Below are 18,955 nucleotides of genomic sequence, written 5' to 3'. Positions count from 1 at the left end.
CACTGCTTGATCAAAATAGCTCTTCTACTTCTGCTAGACTCTATGACACCTTAAAGTTTCGCCAATCTCATTGGTCCACGCCACAATACTTCAATTTAGTATTTTTAATTTTCTTAAAAAAACTGACTTGAATAGAGCCCTGAAAAATACCATGGCCTTCAGCTCTTTATAAAACAATGATTGATGAAAAAATCTGTGTCTGATTCTTACAACTCAACTAACAAACTTCAACAAAGGAAATAACAGTAATTTTCAAAATATTTCATCACTTGATGCTGTGAGTGAATGAGTGAGTTGGGTTTAATGATGCTTTGAATAGCCATTAGTATGTTGAGAAAATTCTACAGTGAGTGAGTGAGTGAGTGAGTGAGTATGGTTTTACGCCGCTTTTAGCAATATTCCAGCAATATCACGGCGGGGGACACCAGAAATAGGCTTCACACATTGTACCCATGTTGGGAATGGAACTCGAGTCTTCGGCGTGACGAGCAAATGCTTTAACCACAAGGCTACCCGACCGTTTACACTTCCTTTTTACACTCCCTTGTTTACACTATCTTCTTTACACTCCCTTGTCATTATGGCTGGGACGATACACCAACTGTGCAATCTGATACGTATCATGACACCTTACTCATGATCCTATACGTATCACGATACATGCATGTGCTCTTATCTGTGGTGCGTAAGCCATCTTTTTCATAGACAGGATTGCCAAATACCTGGCACACTGACGATTTACACTTTCACTACTAATTAGTGCTTGATGTAACAGTTCTTAAAGCAAACATTTAAGGTAAGAATCAATATTTTTTACCTAATGTCCGACTGTGATCGATAAAAATCGCCATCACCGATGCATTAGTGTATTGTCCCACCACTACTAGTCATGTGGTTAAACCTTGTCACACCAAAGATCCACGTTCAATTCCCAATATGTATACATGTGTGAAGCACATTCTTGGTGTCACCCTCCATGATAGGATCCCTAGGGCATGCCAGAAACCTAGGATAGTGGGTTTGAATCCCGGTTTGCCCCGATTATGTTTCTAGGTTTGTCAGCACCCTACCCATGCTAGTGGGTTTCACCGAAGTGGTAAACTTCTGAGACCTGCATCACTTTGGGCTTTCCTCCCACATTAAGCTGACACGCCGTGATATAACTTGAATACTGTTAAAAGCGGTGTTAAACCCAACTCACCCACTCATTCCATGATAGGACTGCAGTCATGCTGAAAGGAACATTACACCCATTCCCAGTTACCTGGTCCCTCATAAAGACGAAAAAAATGAACTGTGTGACTTACACGAACTTGACAGCCTGCAGCACTGAGGGGTCCGGGGTGGGCATCCCGTGTACAGGGAGGGGCAGGCGGGACAGGGGGTGGCGGCAGATGAAGGTCACGGTCTGGTTCTCAGTAGCATGTGTTACAGCACATTGAAACAGCAGGCTTGTCTTACCCCTGTGGAAGACAGACATATTACATACACAACACTCGTACAGGTCTTATTCCTGTGTTCTAATGCTTGTGGGACTCACCTATTGGTCATGTCTGGAAGCCACTCATTGGTCATTCATCATGTTTATGGAAGACACCCATTGGTCATGTTTATGGAAGACACCCATTGGTCATCTTTATGGAAGACACCCATTGGTCATGTTTATGGAAGACACCCATTGGTCATCTTTATGGAAGACACCCATTGGTCATGTTTATGGAAGACACCCATTGGTCATCTTTATGGAAGACACCCACTGGTCATCTTTATGGCAGACACCCACTGGTCATCTTTATGGCAGACACCCACTGGTCATCTTTATGGCAGACACCCATTGGTCATCTTTAAGGAAGACACCCATTGGTCATCTTTATGGAAGACACCCATTGGTCATCTTTATGGAAGACACCCATTGGTCATCTTTATGGAAGACACCGATTGGTCATTTGTCATGTTTGTGGAAGACACCCATTGGTCATGTTTATGGAAGACACTCATTGGTCATCTTTATGGAAGACACCCACTGGTCATTTGTCATGTTTGTGGAAGACACCAATTGGTGTTGTTTATGGAAGACACCCACTGGTCAACTGGTCAACAGATAGGGAGGGAATCCTTTACCATGTTTACTGGTGACCTTACAACAGGTGGGATGTAGGCACAGCTTACAGAAAAAATCCTTTACCATGCTTACTGGTGAGCCAACAACAGATGGGAGGTAGACAGCTTACAGAAAAATCCTTTAACATGTTTACTGGTGAGCTTACAATAGATGGGAGGTAGAGAGCTTGCAGAGAAATCCTTTACCATGTTTACTGGTGAGCTTACAATGGATGGGAGGGAGGCACAGCTTACAGTGAAATCCTTTACCATGTTTACTGGTGAGCTTACGATAGATGCGAAGTAGAGAGCTTACAGAGAAATCCTTTAACATGTTTACTGGTGAGCTTACAATAGATGGGAGGTAGAGAGCTTACAGAGAAATCCTTTACCATGTTTACTGGTGAGCTAACAACAGGTGGGAGGTAGGCACAGCTTACAGAGAAATCCTTTAACATGTTTACTGGTTAGCTTAAAATAGATGGGAGGTAGAGAGCTTGCAGAGAAATCCTTTACCATGTTTACTGGTGAGCTAACAACAGGTGGGAGGTAGGCACAGCTTACAGAGAAATCCTTTAACATGTTTACTGGTAAGCTAACAATAGATGGGAGGTAGGCACAGCTTACAGAGAAATCCTTTAACATGCTTACTGGTGAGCTAACAACAGATGGGAGGTCGTGAGCTTACAGAGAAATCCTTTAACATGTTTACTGGTGACCTTACAACAGATAGGAGGCAGAGCTTACAGAGAAATCCTTTACCATGTTTCCTGGTGACCTTACAACAGATAGGAGGCAGAGCTTACAGAGAAATCCTTTACCGTGTTTACTGGTGACCTTACAACAGATGGGAGGGAGGCAGGGCTTACAGAGAAATCCTTTACCATGTTTACTGGTGACCTTACAACAGATAGGAGGCAGAGCTTACAGAGAAATCCTTTACCGTGTTTACTGGTGACCTTACAACAGATGGGAGGGAGGCAGGGCTTACAGAGAAATCCTTTACCATGTTTACTGGTGACCTTACAACAGATAGGAGGCAGAGCTTACAGAGAAATCCTTTACCATGTTTACTGGTGACCTTACAACAGGTGGGAGGGAGGCAGGGCTTACAGAGAAATCCTTTACCATGTTTACTGGTGACCTTACAACAGATAGGAGGCAGAGCTTACAGAGAAATCCTTTACCATGTTTACTGGTGAGCTAACAACAGGTGGGAGGTAGGCACAGCTTACAGAGAAATCCTTTAACATGTTTACTGGTTAGCTTAAAATAGATGGGAGGTAGAGAGCTTGCAGAGAAATCCTTTACCATGTTTACTGGTGAGCTAACAACAGGTGGGAGGTAGGCACAGCTTACAGAGAAATCCTTTAACATGTTTACTGGTAAGCTAACAATAGATGGGAGGTAGGCACAGCTTACAGAGAAATCCTTTAACATGCTTACTGGTGAGCTAACAACAGATGGGAGGTCGTGAGCTTACAGAGAAATCCTTTAACATGTTTACTGGTGACCTTACAACAGATAGGAGGCAGAGCTTACAGAGAAATCCTTTACCATGTTTCCTGGTGACCTTACAACAGATAGGAGGCAGAGCTTACAGAGAAATCCTTTACCGTGTTTACTGGTGACCTTACAACAGATGGGAGGGAGGCAGGGCTTACAGAGAAATCCTTTACCATGTTTACTGGTGACCTTACAACAGATAGGAGGCAGAGCTTACAGAGAAATCCTTTACCGTGTTTACTGGTGACCTTACAACAGATGGGAGGGAGGCAGGGCTTACAGAGAAATCCTTTACCATGTTTACTGGTGACCTTACAACAGATAGGAGGCAGAGCTTACAGAGAAATCCTTTACCATGTTTACTGGTGACCTTACAACAGGTGGGAGGGAGGCAGGGCTTACAGAGAAATCCTTTACCATGTTTACTGGTGACCTTACAACAGATAGGAGGCAGAGCTTACAGAGAAATCCTTTAACATGTTTACTGGTGACCTTACAACAGATGGGAGGGAGGCAGGGCTTACAGATAAATCCTTTACCACGTTTACTGGTGACCTTACAACAGATAGGAGGCAGGGCTTACAGAGAAATCCTTTACCATGTTTACTGGTGACCTTACAACAGATAGGAGGCAGAGCTTACAGAGAAATCCTTTAACATGTTTACTGGTGACCTTACAACAGATGGGAGGGAGGCAGGGCTTACAGATAAATCCTTTACCACGTTTACTGGTGACCTTACAACAGATAGGAGGCAGGGCTTACAGAGAAATCCTTTACCATGTTTACTGGTGACCTTACAACAGATGGGAGGGAGGCAGGGCTTACAGAGAAATCCTTTACCGTGTTTACTGGTGAGCTTACAATAGATGTGAGGTAGAGAGCTTACAGAGAAATCCTTTAATGTGTTTACTGGTGACCTTACAACAGATGGGAGGGAGGCAGAGCTTACAGAGAAATCCTTTACCGTGTTTACTGGTGACCTTACAACAGATGGGAGGGAGGCAGAGCTTACAGAGAAATCCTTTACCGTGTTTACTGGTGACCTTACAACAGATGGGAGGGAGGCAGAGCTTACAGAGAAATCCTTCACCATGTTTACTGGTGACCTTACAACAGATGGGAGGGAGGCAGAGCTTACAGAGAAATCCTTTACCGTGTTTACTGGTGACCTTACAACAGATGGGAGGGAGGCAGATCTTACAGAGAAATCCTTTACCATGTTTACTGGTAAGCTAACAGATGGGAGGGAGGCAGAGCTTACAGAGAAATCCTTTACTATGCTTACTGGTGAGCTTACAATAGATGTGAGGTAGAGAGCTTACAGAGAAATCCTTTAACATGTTTACTGGTGACCTTACAACAGATAGGAGGCAGAGCTTACAGAGAAATCCTTTACCATGTTTACTGGTGAGCTTACAATAGATGGGAGGCAGGGCTTACAGAGAAATCCTTTACCGTGTTTACTGGTGACCTTACAACAGATGGGAGGGAGGCAGAGCTTACAGAGAAATCCTTTAACATGTTTACTGGTGACCTTACAACAGATGGGAGGGAGGCAGATGACATGAGTCCTCCAGGTCACCAGAGCTCCAGACAAGCTGTGAATTTGCGTAAATAGGCAAACTGAATCACCATTACCCAATTAATTTTGAGTTGTTTGCGTACAAATACGTATGAATAAATTTAAAATCCCAAAGTATAACACTCTGTGTAACTACCTGATGTATCCTTTTGAACTTGTCTGCATGCATTCCTTGACAAATCTTTATTGACTGATAGAGTGCAGGCACCACACACACATGAACTCGCTGCAGTGAATAATGCATACAAAAGTGATGTGTCTCTTATCGTAAACAGGCATGTATATCCCTGTTGTGAGTTTATTCTGACATGTTAGACACTTGGTGCAGCACACGGACAGATACAAATTGGAAGTCACCAGAAACAATATTTCAAGCAGAATTATTCAAAACAAATGGCTACTCATTGACATAAAAGTACCCAGTAGACAGAACCAAGGGGAGGAAAATATACTTAACACCCAAAGAAAACTACCCAAACCCAATGTGAACGATAAAATGTGAAAAAAGTTATCTGTTGCCGTGGGTCAGGTAACCCACTGACAGCGAAAACCATGAGTCTGGATCAGAAACATAAGGCCTGGGGATATGTATCCCAGAAATGGAGGCTCATATACTTCTTAATTGGTCAGTGGTCCAGAACCCGTCAATGCCATGCACTTGTGACACTTGGCTATCAATCAAAATATGTTCTTGACCTTCAAGTAAAATTTCAGTGATCCATTTAGCATTGACAATTAACTTGCACTTGTGATGACAACAGGTCAACTGGTACACACATCACGTCTGCTTGCAGATTGAAGGGAGATAACTCTTCCAGCATCATGCAGCTTCACTGTTCACATTAACACATGTGCCCCGAAGCATCATGCCATTTCAAGGATACAAAAATACATTTGTTTTAATTGATTCCTAAAGAATTAACAACTGTTGAGCATGAAAAAGAATTAAAGACAGGGGTCAAAAGGTCAAGGTCCATACATTCAGGGATGATATGTTCAGGTGAGGTGAATCGAAAAGGGGTCTAATGACCCTTTCAAGATTATTGCGTTCACCTAGAAAAAGCGTGTGTGTATGTGTGTGTGCGCGCGTGCATGCTTGTCTAGTCTAAACTATAGCGGCTTTTATGGTGCTAGTCTCGGCCACAGTTTAACATGGATACCCGAATTCGACACAGTATACTAACTCCGAGCTGACCAGCCCCTTAATGCCAACCACCAGACAGGTAACAACTAGTACCATCTTTTAATGTCTAGGTATGACGCAGCCAGGGATTGAACCCCAACCTTCCCTTTTCTGGACAGACGCTCTACTCTCTAGAGTGAGTGAGTTTGGTTTTACGCCTCTTTTAGCAATATTCCAGCACGGCGGGGGACACCAGAAATGGGCTTCACACATTGTACCCATGTCGGGATTCGAACCCGGGTCTTCGGCGTGATGAGCGAACGCTTTAACCACTAGGCTACCCGACCGCCCCCTTTTCTCTAGACCACAGAGGCAGTCTCATATTATATTATTTAAACTTGGGGTGATAGTTGCATTTCAAAAGGAAAGTACAGATGTAAAAAAAACTGCAAGTATTCTGGTGGAAGAAACTAGGAGCATCTATATAATTATTCCTTTTATAGTCCATCAAATTTGATCACCATGAGTCTCAATATACAACAAAAGTAATAACAAGTGGAGCCATCAAACAGCAATACGTTCTTTAGATAACTGACAGACAGACAAGCTTATTCAATGAAAAGCCTGAGGCCCATAATACACACACGAAAGAGTCATTTCATAGGTGAAAGTATTTTTCATCAATCAGGCCACACATTATTTATTTTTCGTTTGCCTGCTCTCCTACTGAAAAGCAGCTTGAAAAGAAATAAATTAAATGTGAAAATATTTATTTTTATTATGTCTCTCGCAAGTAATTTTGACCCTTAATAAAAAATGTTATACAGAAATTCCATATCTACATGTCTGTGATTCAAGTAGCCACCTGCAGTTTTAACTCCACTACAGATTGATTTTTATATGGAAAAGCTGGAATAAATCTGTGTAACATAAAATTTATAATGTTAATAAGGAGTAAAAATGACTCACAATGTTTACCCAGCTTGTCCTGCAGTTTCTCTATTGTATGATGGTAGGGGCTGGGGTAATATATCATAAGATCGTATTTCCAGTTGTCAGTGTTCCTGTTCACCAGTAATTTCAAGTTTTTTACCGCTAAAATGAAGCTTGGACCGGTAACTCATGTGACTGCCAGTCCCATTTGGACCAGCAATAAAGTACCTCATAAATCTTCGTTGTTGAACAAAACATTGGCGATATTCATATAAGTATAGTTTTCGAACAAAGTCAGCTTGTCTGTTACCATCAGGGTTTCCCATAATCTATTTTTAGTGCAAGTAAATGACATTTTGCTTTGCTTCACGGTTAAATTTATATTTGTTGCAACTTAGTCTTGAAATAATTAAAACCAGGTAATTTTCATATGTTTTTTCATGTTAAAAGTTGGGTCTGACAAATTTAAGGGGGGGGACTGGTAACTGTTGGAGTTGCCAGTCCACCAGAACTGAAAGTTTCAAAAGCCAGCAGGGGCACTGGTTATATATTAGGGTCAGCCATATCACCTGTGGTTTCTTTTGGTGGAGAATCCAAACTGACCTGCTAGTTTGTGGATAATTACAACTCAGGCGAAACCCTAGACTAACATCTAGTCTCTGAAATGAACATATCGTACAGAAAAAAACCAGTTGTTCAGTTATCTTAATAAAAATATAATAAAAAGGAGCCCAGTGACTCTCTTCATTTTCAGATACTGCAGTGATCTAGACTTGCCAAACATTATAGACTTGCATGGGCTGTATTTGATATATATTTGTATCAGGGTCTGTAAGACAGACAAGCGAAACCCATGTATGGTGGTCACAAACCAAGTTTCATATAAATCTGGGATGGAAACCGTTGACCAGCAGAACATGGCACTAACTCTGAATGAAAGGGCAATGTCAATGTCTTCTCTCTAAATGTAAGACAGACTGCTGTTAGAACTAATAGAGTGTTGGTCATAACAATCCCACCTGAACAAGAGTTACACAGAATAATTCCACTTACACTGCTGAACTGCCAGTAACAATTACTCCTGACGGCTTATCCTGGGCCATCTTCTTGACCTGGTCAAGGTCAGCGTGTGTGGGCAGCATCCATGGGGACGTCATGGGGAACATGTTGAATAGTGCCATGTTGTAATCTGTCCACCTTGGGAAAAAAAGAATCTCATCTTTCTATGCAGGTTTCTGAATTGATACGTAACAAACATTTTGTTTGACACTAGACTGAAATACTCACTTATATTTTTTTTTCATTCTGTGACTTTACTGAGCAACTGAAATATGTTTTGTTCATTGTACCTGGTCAGTCAGTTTTCTGATCATGTTTGTGGAAAATGTCTGTTTTGAACAGTATTCTTAAAAGGACACCACCTAAAAGTCCATTAAGACATCTTTAACATGGGACAAAATGACAGGCTATCATGAACTTCTTTCCCTGAATGAGTAAGTGAGAATGGTTTTACACCGCTTTTAGCAATATTCCAGCAATATCACAACAGGGGACACCAGATATGGGCTTCACACATTGTACCCATGTGGGGCATCAAACCCATGTCTTCAGCGTGACGAGTGAACGCTTTAACCACAAGGCTACCCCACCGCCCCCCTTTCCCTGAAAGTGATGCAAGTCGTACCAAGCCAGACAAATATTAATGGGACTGAATCTGGTATTTTAACCCAAGACCAACAGATCATGGCAGTGCATAAATCTAATTGCAGAGATCTCAAATAAGGGTACTCCAAGATTATTTACAGGCTTACATATGAAACCTCATGACATGGAGTTAGCTGCATAGGATTAAATTCTCCTGTTCACAAAAGAGCCTCCTGGGGAGGATCTGTTTCAGTGACATGGGTCATTGTACTCGGATTGTGGATTGTTGCTCATAATCACTGTATGTCTGGTCCTGGCTTATTTATTACAAGCCACTGTCACACTGCTTGGTGCAGTGTAACCAGGAAAGTAGAAAAAAAAATGTTTCATTGGGAGAAAAGGGGCAGGAACTGACTGGGTATGTGGTGGCAACAATATCTTGATCAATGAACCATGTCACTATATAGAAAAGTTCCAGCAGAATAAATAACAGCCAAATATTATATTAAATTGTTCCTGAGAAAAATAGTCTCAGTGACATTTGCAAGTCACTTGATGTATTGTTGGATCATAGGTTTTCGGACATCATACATGTTCGGACAGCTATGTTTATCGCGATTACCTGGGCGTCACACAGTCATTGTAAATTGTCATATGATGGCTTGTTTTTAAGATATAGAAGCCTTTTAAAACTGAGTGAGATGTTTTACAGTCGCTCATGTGATTAGCAAGAAAAAAAATGAATGTTTCTGAAGTGTTCAAAAACCCATAACAAGGGGATAAATAGCTTGAGATCTAGACTAGATCTAGATTCAAGTCTTTGAAAGGTATTTAGAAGTGATACACAATAAAGAAGATAATTTATGGATGTCAACTTCTTTATTAAGAGGATCACAACGTTTCAGAGTATATGCTTACTGCTTCATCAGGCGAAATGTTGTGATCCTCATAATAAAGAAGTTGACATCAATAAATTATCTTCCTTAGATCTTTATTGTTTTGGGGTTTTTTTAAAATAAAAAGTGAAACTTCTAAGTGCGTTAATTCATATTTTGTATGTGAAGGATACCGGTAAGAAAATATGTGACCGAACGGTCATTAATATATTGACAGATTACAAAAAAAACGACATGGGCGTTTTTTTACATTTTGGTTTTACCTGCTTCAGATCGGAAATCACAAACGTCAAGAAATGCGAAACGGTACATAGAATTGAAACATGGCTTACATATGGGGGATCTAAAGTTGTATACAACAGGGTTGTTCACACTTGTTGACAGCGATTCTGTGGGAGCAAACTCTATAATTCACATATCACAAAAATTCTAATTTCCCGCAAATAGGAATGCTTTTGCTTCCGGGAATCGCTTTGCGTCTTCCGGTGATTTGTCAAGCTCAAGACGTATGTAACGGGAAATTTGATTGGCTATGGGTGAATCATGTTACTAAAATTAGCTAGTGACCTCATTCACGCGTACTCGGACCAGTGTTTGAAAATGGCTGTAGGATCTGTTTTGAAGATATGTTACGTATATTTTATTAATCTCAATGTGTCATAGTTATTCCAACAATACTCCGGTACACCAGAAACACTTACATCAACGAGAACAGCCAGTGACAAGTTGGATATGTGTGTGCCGTAGCATCAGGCGGACAACTTCACTAGAACCATGTTGAATCGTCTGTCAGCGACGTAAGTTATGCTGGTTTTGTTTGCAATGAACGCGTGTGTTTTGGCCTAGTTCCTCCGTCTGTCTTTTCTTGTTGCTATAGGGTTCAGTTTATGTAATACACTGTAGATGTCGAGTCGATAAGGTGAATGCATTCTGGTTGTTTATTTGATGTGCCACTTATGCCGGTGACCGGCCACCCCGTTGAATAAATGGCAGTGTTTATACATGTGAGAAGTTTGACCTCTGTCGGTCACACACTCGTACAGTAAGCAACCGGGAACTACCGTGTACCTGTGTGTATTCCACGGTGTTATTTGAGGAGTTATACCAATCAACGCGTGTCCAGGATACTTCACGGGTGTGTATTATGTGACGCTGTTTCATAATCTACAGGTGTCCGGTAGATACATTTCCAGTGCGTTATGACTATCATGTGTCCAGTCATATGGCACACAAGATTTAGGACTGACAACGTGAGTCACCGTGAGATAGGATTATTAAAATATTCCTACTGTTGCGATGAAGTTGATCAATTGTCATTTCTCAGTTAGTTGCAATGTCAGGCAATTATGTTCTATATTTTACACTATATGCCACATACTTATGATACAATATTTGGACATGTTTATGTCAGGGCTATTGCAACACAGGAAGACTTTTGAAATTATAACATACTTTGGCTCCCCAACTTACACATGGAGTTCATTGAAATTCTAAATAACACAACAGTAACATTTGGTATATTTAGTCAAAATATGTGATATATTCAATCACCTTTGTAACAATAATGATTCAGAGGTGTTATGTAATCTGTACCATTCCTTGATTATTCATAGGACAATTAAGGATTGGCCCAAGGGAGTGTTTTTTCATGCTTGAAACTTGTGGATAGGTGTCAGTTATGAGATATGGGTGAAGATGTGAATAAAAGTAAGAAAACCATATTATTTTATAACCTCTTGACAGCTGTTGATATTGACAAAAAGATATATTTAGATCTAGTCAATTAGTGTAGATGTTAAGTGTATGGTAAGTGTATAGCCAAAAAGTGAGTCACTGAAATAGTGAGATTGCAACAATTATTGCACAACGAGCTAATTGATAAGAATGTATGAATCATCAGAATACAATTATTATGATCTTGATTGTGATAATGTTCTTGGTATTAACATGTACATGTAATGATGTTGATGCATCTGAAGGTATTTAGTACTATTTACCATTCCACTATCTAATATGAATAAAGATGTGTTAGTTTTCCTTTAATTTGTCTGTGTAACCAATCAGTGTGAAATGCAACTGGGCAAAAGAACCCTGTGATAGCCCTAGTAAATTGTGTGACTGTTCATGAGGTAAGCCTCCTTGTGATGTTGACCATAGCCAATGATTTTATCAGCAAAGGTTAATTTAAGACATCTATATATTGGGAGGTTTATGCAGATGTTTCTGCTAAAACTTGCTATTCACCATTTTTTTACATTGAAACTTATCAATTATGAATTGATAAAATTAAACATTATAATATATGATTTTAAAAATTAAAAAATAACCCTTTAGATGAATTGTACATAATGTGTTATATGGCAAGAGTTGTAAAACTAAATAGCAACGAATACATACACATTTCTAGCAAACATGTTTTGTGATGCATTCACACACAACAACATGCAAGAAAAAGCTGATAATGCTACTCATTTTACTCTTTGTTTTGAACAAGACAGCATTTTTTGAAACCTTACACTTGCAACAAGAGTGTGCTGAACTGATGATACATGTGGCGGTAATGATGAAGATAGCTGGCATGTTGTAGAGTCAGCCTGTCATTAGTCATGGCCGTAGCCGTACTTCCATAAGCACACATGTATGTCATTGGGTAAGTGGAACAAATCTTATTGGGATGTTTCCTAAATACAACAGTTGGTTTGTCGTTGCCAAGATAAACATTCCATATTTCCTTTCTTGATTCATTCTGGAATTTGAGTCCAGGTGATGTACACCTCCTGTCTCATGGGTGCACTTACAGATGTCTTCACACACAGAATACACATTCTCATGTGAATCATTCATGTGGAGTATTTCTGATAAATGTTTGTCTTGTGTTCAAGATCAGGGTTCTGATGCTGCTAGTCGTTATGATATGTCAGAAGGAAAGCTTTTTGATATTTGTGAATTTCAACAAGTCTATTTGGGTTGGACTAGACATTGATATACTTGTGCCTGTTTCTCAGGCAGGTTGATTTAGGGTCCAGCCTAACCTGTGACCTAAGTCCTTTCAGTTACAGGTTGATCAAAATGTCAATAATGTTAAAGGTAGCTACAAGGAATGACAACAACATTAACTATTCCAAAATGACAAACTATAATTCCAATCCAGGGATTGAATTGTATTGCAAACTCGCTGCTAATGGTTTCATCACTGCCAAGTGGGAGTGAGTTCTATATCAGTCTAATTGCAGATGGTTTGTTTGAAGTCAAGAATAGACCTGGTTTTGCCGCAGTCTGTGGTTGCATCATTCCTGCCAGATGCCAACATACTGTTACACAGATAATGAGATATTGTTATTGAAAATACTCGTTCATAGGATAACATAGTTAATAATTCTGATCTGGAAAGGATTTTGAAAATGTCAAAATCAATCAAAGTTTATTTTCATGCTGATTTTGTATAAACCTTTTTGTCATTTTTAATATGATATGATTTATGATGGCAGCATTTTGAACAGTGTCATTATCACCTAATTAGGCTAAATACGTGTCAGGGTATTTCATTCCCGTGAAGATTCCGGGGTAGAATAGGTCTTCAGCAACCCATACTTGCCGTAAAAGGCGACTATGCTTGTCGTAAAAGGCGACTAACAGGATCGGGTGGTCAGGCTCGCTGACTTGGTTGATGCGTGTCATCGATCCCAATCGCGTAGATCGATGCTCATGATGTCAATCACTGGATTGTCTGGTCCAGACTCGATTATTTACAGACCGCCGTCATATAGCTGGAATATTGCTGAGTGCAGTGTTCAACAACAAACAAACAAGACAGGGTATTTCAAGGCATGAAAGTATGCAATGTGAACTGTACAAATACTGAAACACACAGACCTTGAAGTGAGTGAGTCAGTTTGGTTTCACCCCGCTTTTAGCAATATGCCATCTATATCTCAGACTGAAAATTAGGTCACTGTGGTAAACATTAAAAGAAACACACAGGTCATAACACTGTGTTCAAACCGCATATCCACTGTTGATCAACTATCATTTCGAGGGCTTAGGTCTTTGACATGTAATTCACTGATATAGCTGAAAGTGGGAATTCCATGATGTAATGAATATGTAAATTTCCTCTTCCAAAACACTGATCAACAGTGCATGCAGTGATGACATGCATAATTCTTGCCACAGGCATTGGTAACTGAAGCTCGTTTTGACCATAGTTACATGCTACACTGATCGTTGTTGTTCTGTATAGTTTCATTGAATGTTATTTGGTGGAACTTTGCTTGCTGGCACCCACTAGATCATAGTGCTTTTGGTTACTAATAGACAGATTTATTTCATATGGAGAAAGTAAGTTATTACTAATCCCTATGTCAGAAACCGATTATCAATGTGAATAGCCAGAGCGATAACCAGCACAAGGTACTGTTATGCACTTTGTTGTGATATGGTAGATATATCACGATTCCTGTACTTGGCAAGTTAAGGAAATATTTCCATTGTCAATATACCAAGGAAATAGACAGTAACCCAACTGAAACACATGAAGCAGATTTGTGTAAAGTAATAAAACAATGAGCTAAGACCACTTGTACATACAAGAAGAAAGTAGTATTTTACCATCCAGGTTCATACCATTTTACGACCTGTGAAGATCCAGGGTAGAATAGGTCTTCAGCAACCCATGCTTGCCGTGAAAGGCGACTATGCTTGTCGTAAGAGGCGACTAACAGGATCGAGTGGTCAGACTTGCTGACTTGGTTGATGCATGTCATTGTATCCCAATTGCGTGGATCGATGCTTATGATATTAATCACTGGATTGTCTGGTCTAGACTCGATTATTAACAGACTGCTGTTATATAGCTGGAATATTGCTGTGTGCGGCGTTAAACAACAAACCAACCAAATCAAAACATTTCACATGTCACCCTTGTTTCAAATGGAGCATGTAAGTCAAGGGGCCCTTATCACAACAGTGATAAGTTACCCACAGTTACAGGGGAGAAGACCACAAGGACCACCTATTAATTTCAATCACTGCTTGTATATGGTATAATATATCATTTCATGACCTATGTATACAATACTTGTATCATGTTATATCAATATATAACCTATGGGATACAACATTTGTATCATTTGTTATCAGTTCATGATCTACTGATACAATACTTGTGTTTTGTATCAATTCTTGATCTTAAGATACAATACTTGTGTTGTTTTATATCAATTCATGATCTACAGATACAATACATGTATTTTTTTTGTATAATGTCATGATCTTCCATTACAATACATGTAAAAAATTTTATTAGTTAATGACCTATTGATACAAGACTTGTATTGTTTTGTATAAATTCATGATCTATGGTTCTCATACTTACATCTTTTTGTATTAATTCATGACCTACAGATACAATACATGTATCATGGCACAGAGTATAAGAATGCAATCTTTCATTGCAGTGAGTGAATATTGTGCATTGTATCAGCAATTTTGATATTCAAACAATCACATTCTTCTTGCATTAGGCATCCACCTGCTTTAAATTTGATAAAAATAATAAAATAATTATCTGTGTTGTTTCCCAAACCATGTAGTATGTTGTTAGTTACGACCAGATTTGTATTGTGACATGCACATGCAAATCTAGCAAACTAACTATGCTAGCTTCATGAAAAGGTCATGCAGTCATTCATTGTATGGAGTATGCACCTTTGGTAAGGGGTTTAGCATGTTAGAAATGTCCTTTCTATTCTTACCAAAGATTGTTTCATTGAACAACTGAAGAACATTTGTGGTTTTATATAACCTAAGCATTTTAAATGAACAATTCATTCAATTGCTTCATTCTGAAGTGTAAAGAACTTTCAAATGCTGGAAAAGTTGTCTGTAAAAGTGAATGCAGTGTTTGGTTCTTCAATAGCAAAAAAAGACTTTGCAGCTGTTTTGGGAAGAACTAGTTATCTTCTTAATGTTTTAGGACAGGTCGGGTAGCCTAGTGGTTAAAGCGTTCCCACTTCATGCAAAAGACCCAGGTTTGATTCCCCACGTGGCTACAATGTGTGATGCCCATTTCTGGTGATCTCTACTGTGATATTTCTGGTATAATGCTAAAAGAGGCATGACACCATTCTCACTCACACTTCCTAAATGTATGAACTGAGTAAGGCAATACAAATTAGTGTGATATACTGTGAAATGGTTCATCGGAGGATATGATCTAAAAATGTATCTTCAAGCCTCAATACATTTGCAAATAGGACACTTACAGTGTGAAAAGCACACAGGTTTATACAAGGGGCAACCAGTTATGACTCATGCCCTTGTGATGATATCAGTGATTGTCAGGTCGAGTCAACACCTGGTGATTTTGTAATTTGTAGGAACCTTCCTTGCCCTAGTCATTGTGTCACGGCTGTTTGGAGTTCACTAAGTGATGGATGAAGTCACACAGCCACAAGGAGATCATGAACGCAATGATTTAGCGAGGGATGCTAGATGACATGTTGAACTGAATAGGTGCTGGGGTAGTTTAACTTAATGTGTACATAGGTAAAATGTATCTCACTCACTATGAATAATTGTTAGTTTGTCACATTGACTGTAGGTATCTAAGTGTCTCATCTAAAGATGTCAAGTTCATATGCTCGAATATGTCCGACTTTGAATGCTATCATGTATAGGAATTTGATCGATAGCACAAAGCAGAGATATATTGTCTTCAGGTTTTGTGACATGATAGCACAAAGCAGAGATATATTGTCTTCAGGTTTTGTGACATGGAGGCATGTTTTTGTGTGTGTGAATCATGATTGCCAAACAGTAGCTGATCATGTTTGTGTGTAGGTGTCATTACGAGTGTGAGCTGTGACTCCCGTCAATAATAGCACTTCGTTCATTCCTGATCCTCTTGTGTTCATACAGAATGCTCAACAAATGAGTAATGGCTGCCACATTCTGCTCTCTTTCTTTACACACTGTAGCCAACCTCCCCCATTTTCATGACTATGTGCTCACAACTGGAATGGGGCTGACAGAAGGGGATTCTTTTTTTGTGAATCACAGGGCAGTGTATTGGGATCAGACTCAGGTGTTTGTACCTGTACCTCGCTGGCCAGCTCCTCCCCTTGCCCAATGTTAACGTCGCCATCACATGGAGGGAGCCGTCCTCGCTTGTCACTCATATTCCATACCTCACACATTTCTATGTACTTTTCTGAATCATTTTATTTGGCAATAGTGTGAGATTAGGTTTACAAAGGTCAGGGTTAAAAGTTGGAGAGAGGAGCAGACGGCATAATGCCTTGACATGTTCCAAGGAATCTCAGTGCAAGTATTTCATACGGTATATATGCAGGATTAATATTTGCTCGACTGTTTGCACTCATATGCTGTAGAAGCGTTAAATATCACCTGCAGATAGGATAGGTTGTCATGATTTTAAATATGCTTGAGAGCCAGGTTTAGAATATGTACTGGCTCTACATTATACACCGTTAACATTTGAGTAAGTATTATTATATTTCGTGAGTTTTTTTGTTTTTTTCTTGGTTGAATATTGAATATGTTTTCTATTACTACTAGAGAGTAATGTATGTACTGAATGTACTGAAATATTCTAATGATGTCCTTTCAATGAATCACAACCTGTTTAATAATCACAAAAGGGACTGATTCAGATAAGTGTGATAGAAAAAATATGACTCAGGATTTGTTTAGGCTGATATGTATTGTTACCATAGTAACCTTGCTAATTTAAGAATAAGTTTATTTGTAGAGGACATTGGGTCAGTTGGGTGAAAAAAGCATTCGCTCACTTCCACCTGGGACATTTATATCTGTATTTGTCTCCTGTCATGATGTTGCTGTAATATTCCCAAAAGCGATGTAAAAGCCACCTCACTCACTCACTCTCAAAGTGCCAATCTTACACACAAAAAAGGTTCAGTGTTGTAACATATTCAGTTGTTTTTCAGATTGACCATGCCTGGAGCATGCAGTAAGACAGGCCCCACCCCCCTCCCTGTGGCTCCACCCCAGAGGTTCTACACGACACCCTGGTACGTCGCGGTCAGAAGCATGTGATGGAGGGACAACATACGGACCATGTCAGGAGACGCTTGTGTTCCTATTAAGGGTTTTAAATTCAAAGTTTCTGTGATACATTAAGGATATACTGTTAACGATGGCCCTGATCATGGACACAAGTGAGGTGCCATGTGACCCCTCCATGGTGGACGAGAACGGTAATGGTCTTCCGTGGGGACTTACCGATCATAACGGGCTTGTTGATGTGCTGAAGAAAAGATGTGAGAAGGTAAGCAAAATATTGTGATTTATGTTAATTGTTTTTGTTATGCCCCATACTGTAACAATACACTTCGATAATAATGTGCATATTCAGGGGTAGAAACTAACATTTTTAGTCCACAAATCCTTACAATGATAACATATAGCAAAACTCTTAAAAACAGTGAATTTCTACTAGTCTTTAGACACCTTACCATGCTTACCTATTGGGCAGCTTGGCAAGAACTATAGGACACTGATATTCATTATGACCACAACCACACCCTAAAGCGTGCTGAAAGCGCTACATTAATACCCCGGTCAATGGATCAGTGTGTATAAGATTTTTCATTCTCAGCTCCTTTGGGAGTATACAACCCAAGGTGCTGGGATATGATGTGTCACATGATTGTGATATGATACACAGTATAAACTCATGATTCTGGTCATGATCAGGAGCTCTAATTCAGTGTTTGAATGTAAAAACTGTAGACCAAATCCAGTTTGTAAATGAGAGTCAGTGTATAGCTTGAGAAAAGAAAGTATTCATCTTTGAAATAAGATATAGTTACCTCATGGCAAGTTATGGTTTAAATCAGAGATGCAAATTGGCGCTGGCCTACTTGACCGAATAACTTTGTTTAATATTAATGTTGTCCCAAGGGTTAGAAGAATTTCAGGATTATATACGTCGTCGCTTGAAAATATGTCATGGTTTTAAAGTTGTATCCCTGATTAGATAGACTGGGAATCTTTCAAGTCGCCTATCTCAACTGCCTACTTAGGCAAAGTAAAAGCACTGCATAAGCATCAAAGAAATTAATATGTCTTCTATATGAATGAACATATCTTTGACCAGTCAATCTAATCCTTGTTGGCTAGGTTT

General features: G+C 39.6%; 2 protein-coding genes across 5 annotated transcripts in view; one reads left to right on the top strand and one right to left on the bottom strand.

Annotated features, from left to right (window-relative positions):
- Nucleotides 1-10,268, bottom strand: part of LOC124140352 — a 53,438-nt gene extending 43,170 nt beyond the window's left edge. The window contains exons 1-3 of one of the 2 annotated variants that reach the window (XM_048383885.1): nt 10,119-10,268; nt 8,300-8,443; nt 1,308-1,463 (exon numbers count right to left, since the gene is read on the bottom strand). In XM_048383885.1, coding sequence (XP_048239842.1) covers nt 1,308-1,463; nt 8,300-8,443; nt 10,119-10,120 — 302 coding nt within the window. In that variant the 5' untranslated portion in view covers nt 10,121-10,268. The remainder of the gene's footprint in view (nt 1-1,307; nt 1,464-8,299; nt 8,444-10,118) is intronic. The other variant, XM_046507891.2, reaches the window with a different exon arrangement.
- Nucleotides 1-18,955, top strand: part of LOC124140351 (dual specificity protein phosphatase 16-like) — an 80,639-nt gene that overhangs the window by 4,607 nt on the left and 57,077 nt on the right. For 2 of the 3 annotated variants that reach the window (XM_046507890.2, XM_046507887.2), the window contains exons 1-2: nt 10,375-10,583; nt 17,757-18,097. In XM_046507890.2, the coding sequence (XP_046363846.2) occupies nt 17,966-18,097 (132 nt within the window). In that variant the 5' untranslated portion in view covers nt 10,375-10,583; nt 17,757-17,965. Of the gene's footprint in view, nt 1-10,374; nt 10,584-17,756; nt 18,098-18,955 lie in introns of those variants that run through there. The other variant, XM_046507888.2, reaches the window with a different exon arrangement.

Source organism: Haliotis rufescens, unplaced genomic scaffold (genome assembly GCF_023055435.1).
Source record: "Haliotis rufescens isolate VD_foot unplaced genomic scaffold, xgHalRufe1.0.p SCAF_5, whole genome shotgun sequence".
NCBI lineage: Eukaryota > Metazoa > Mollusca > Gastropoda > Lepetellida > Haliotidae > Haliotis > Haliotis rufescens.
This window is presented reverse-complemented; position numbering and strand designations above follow the sequence as displayed.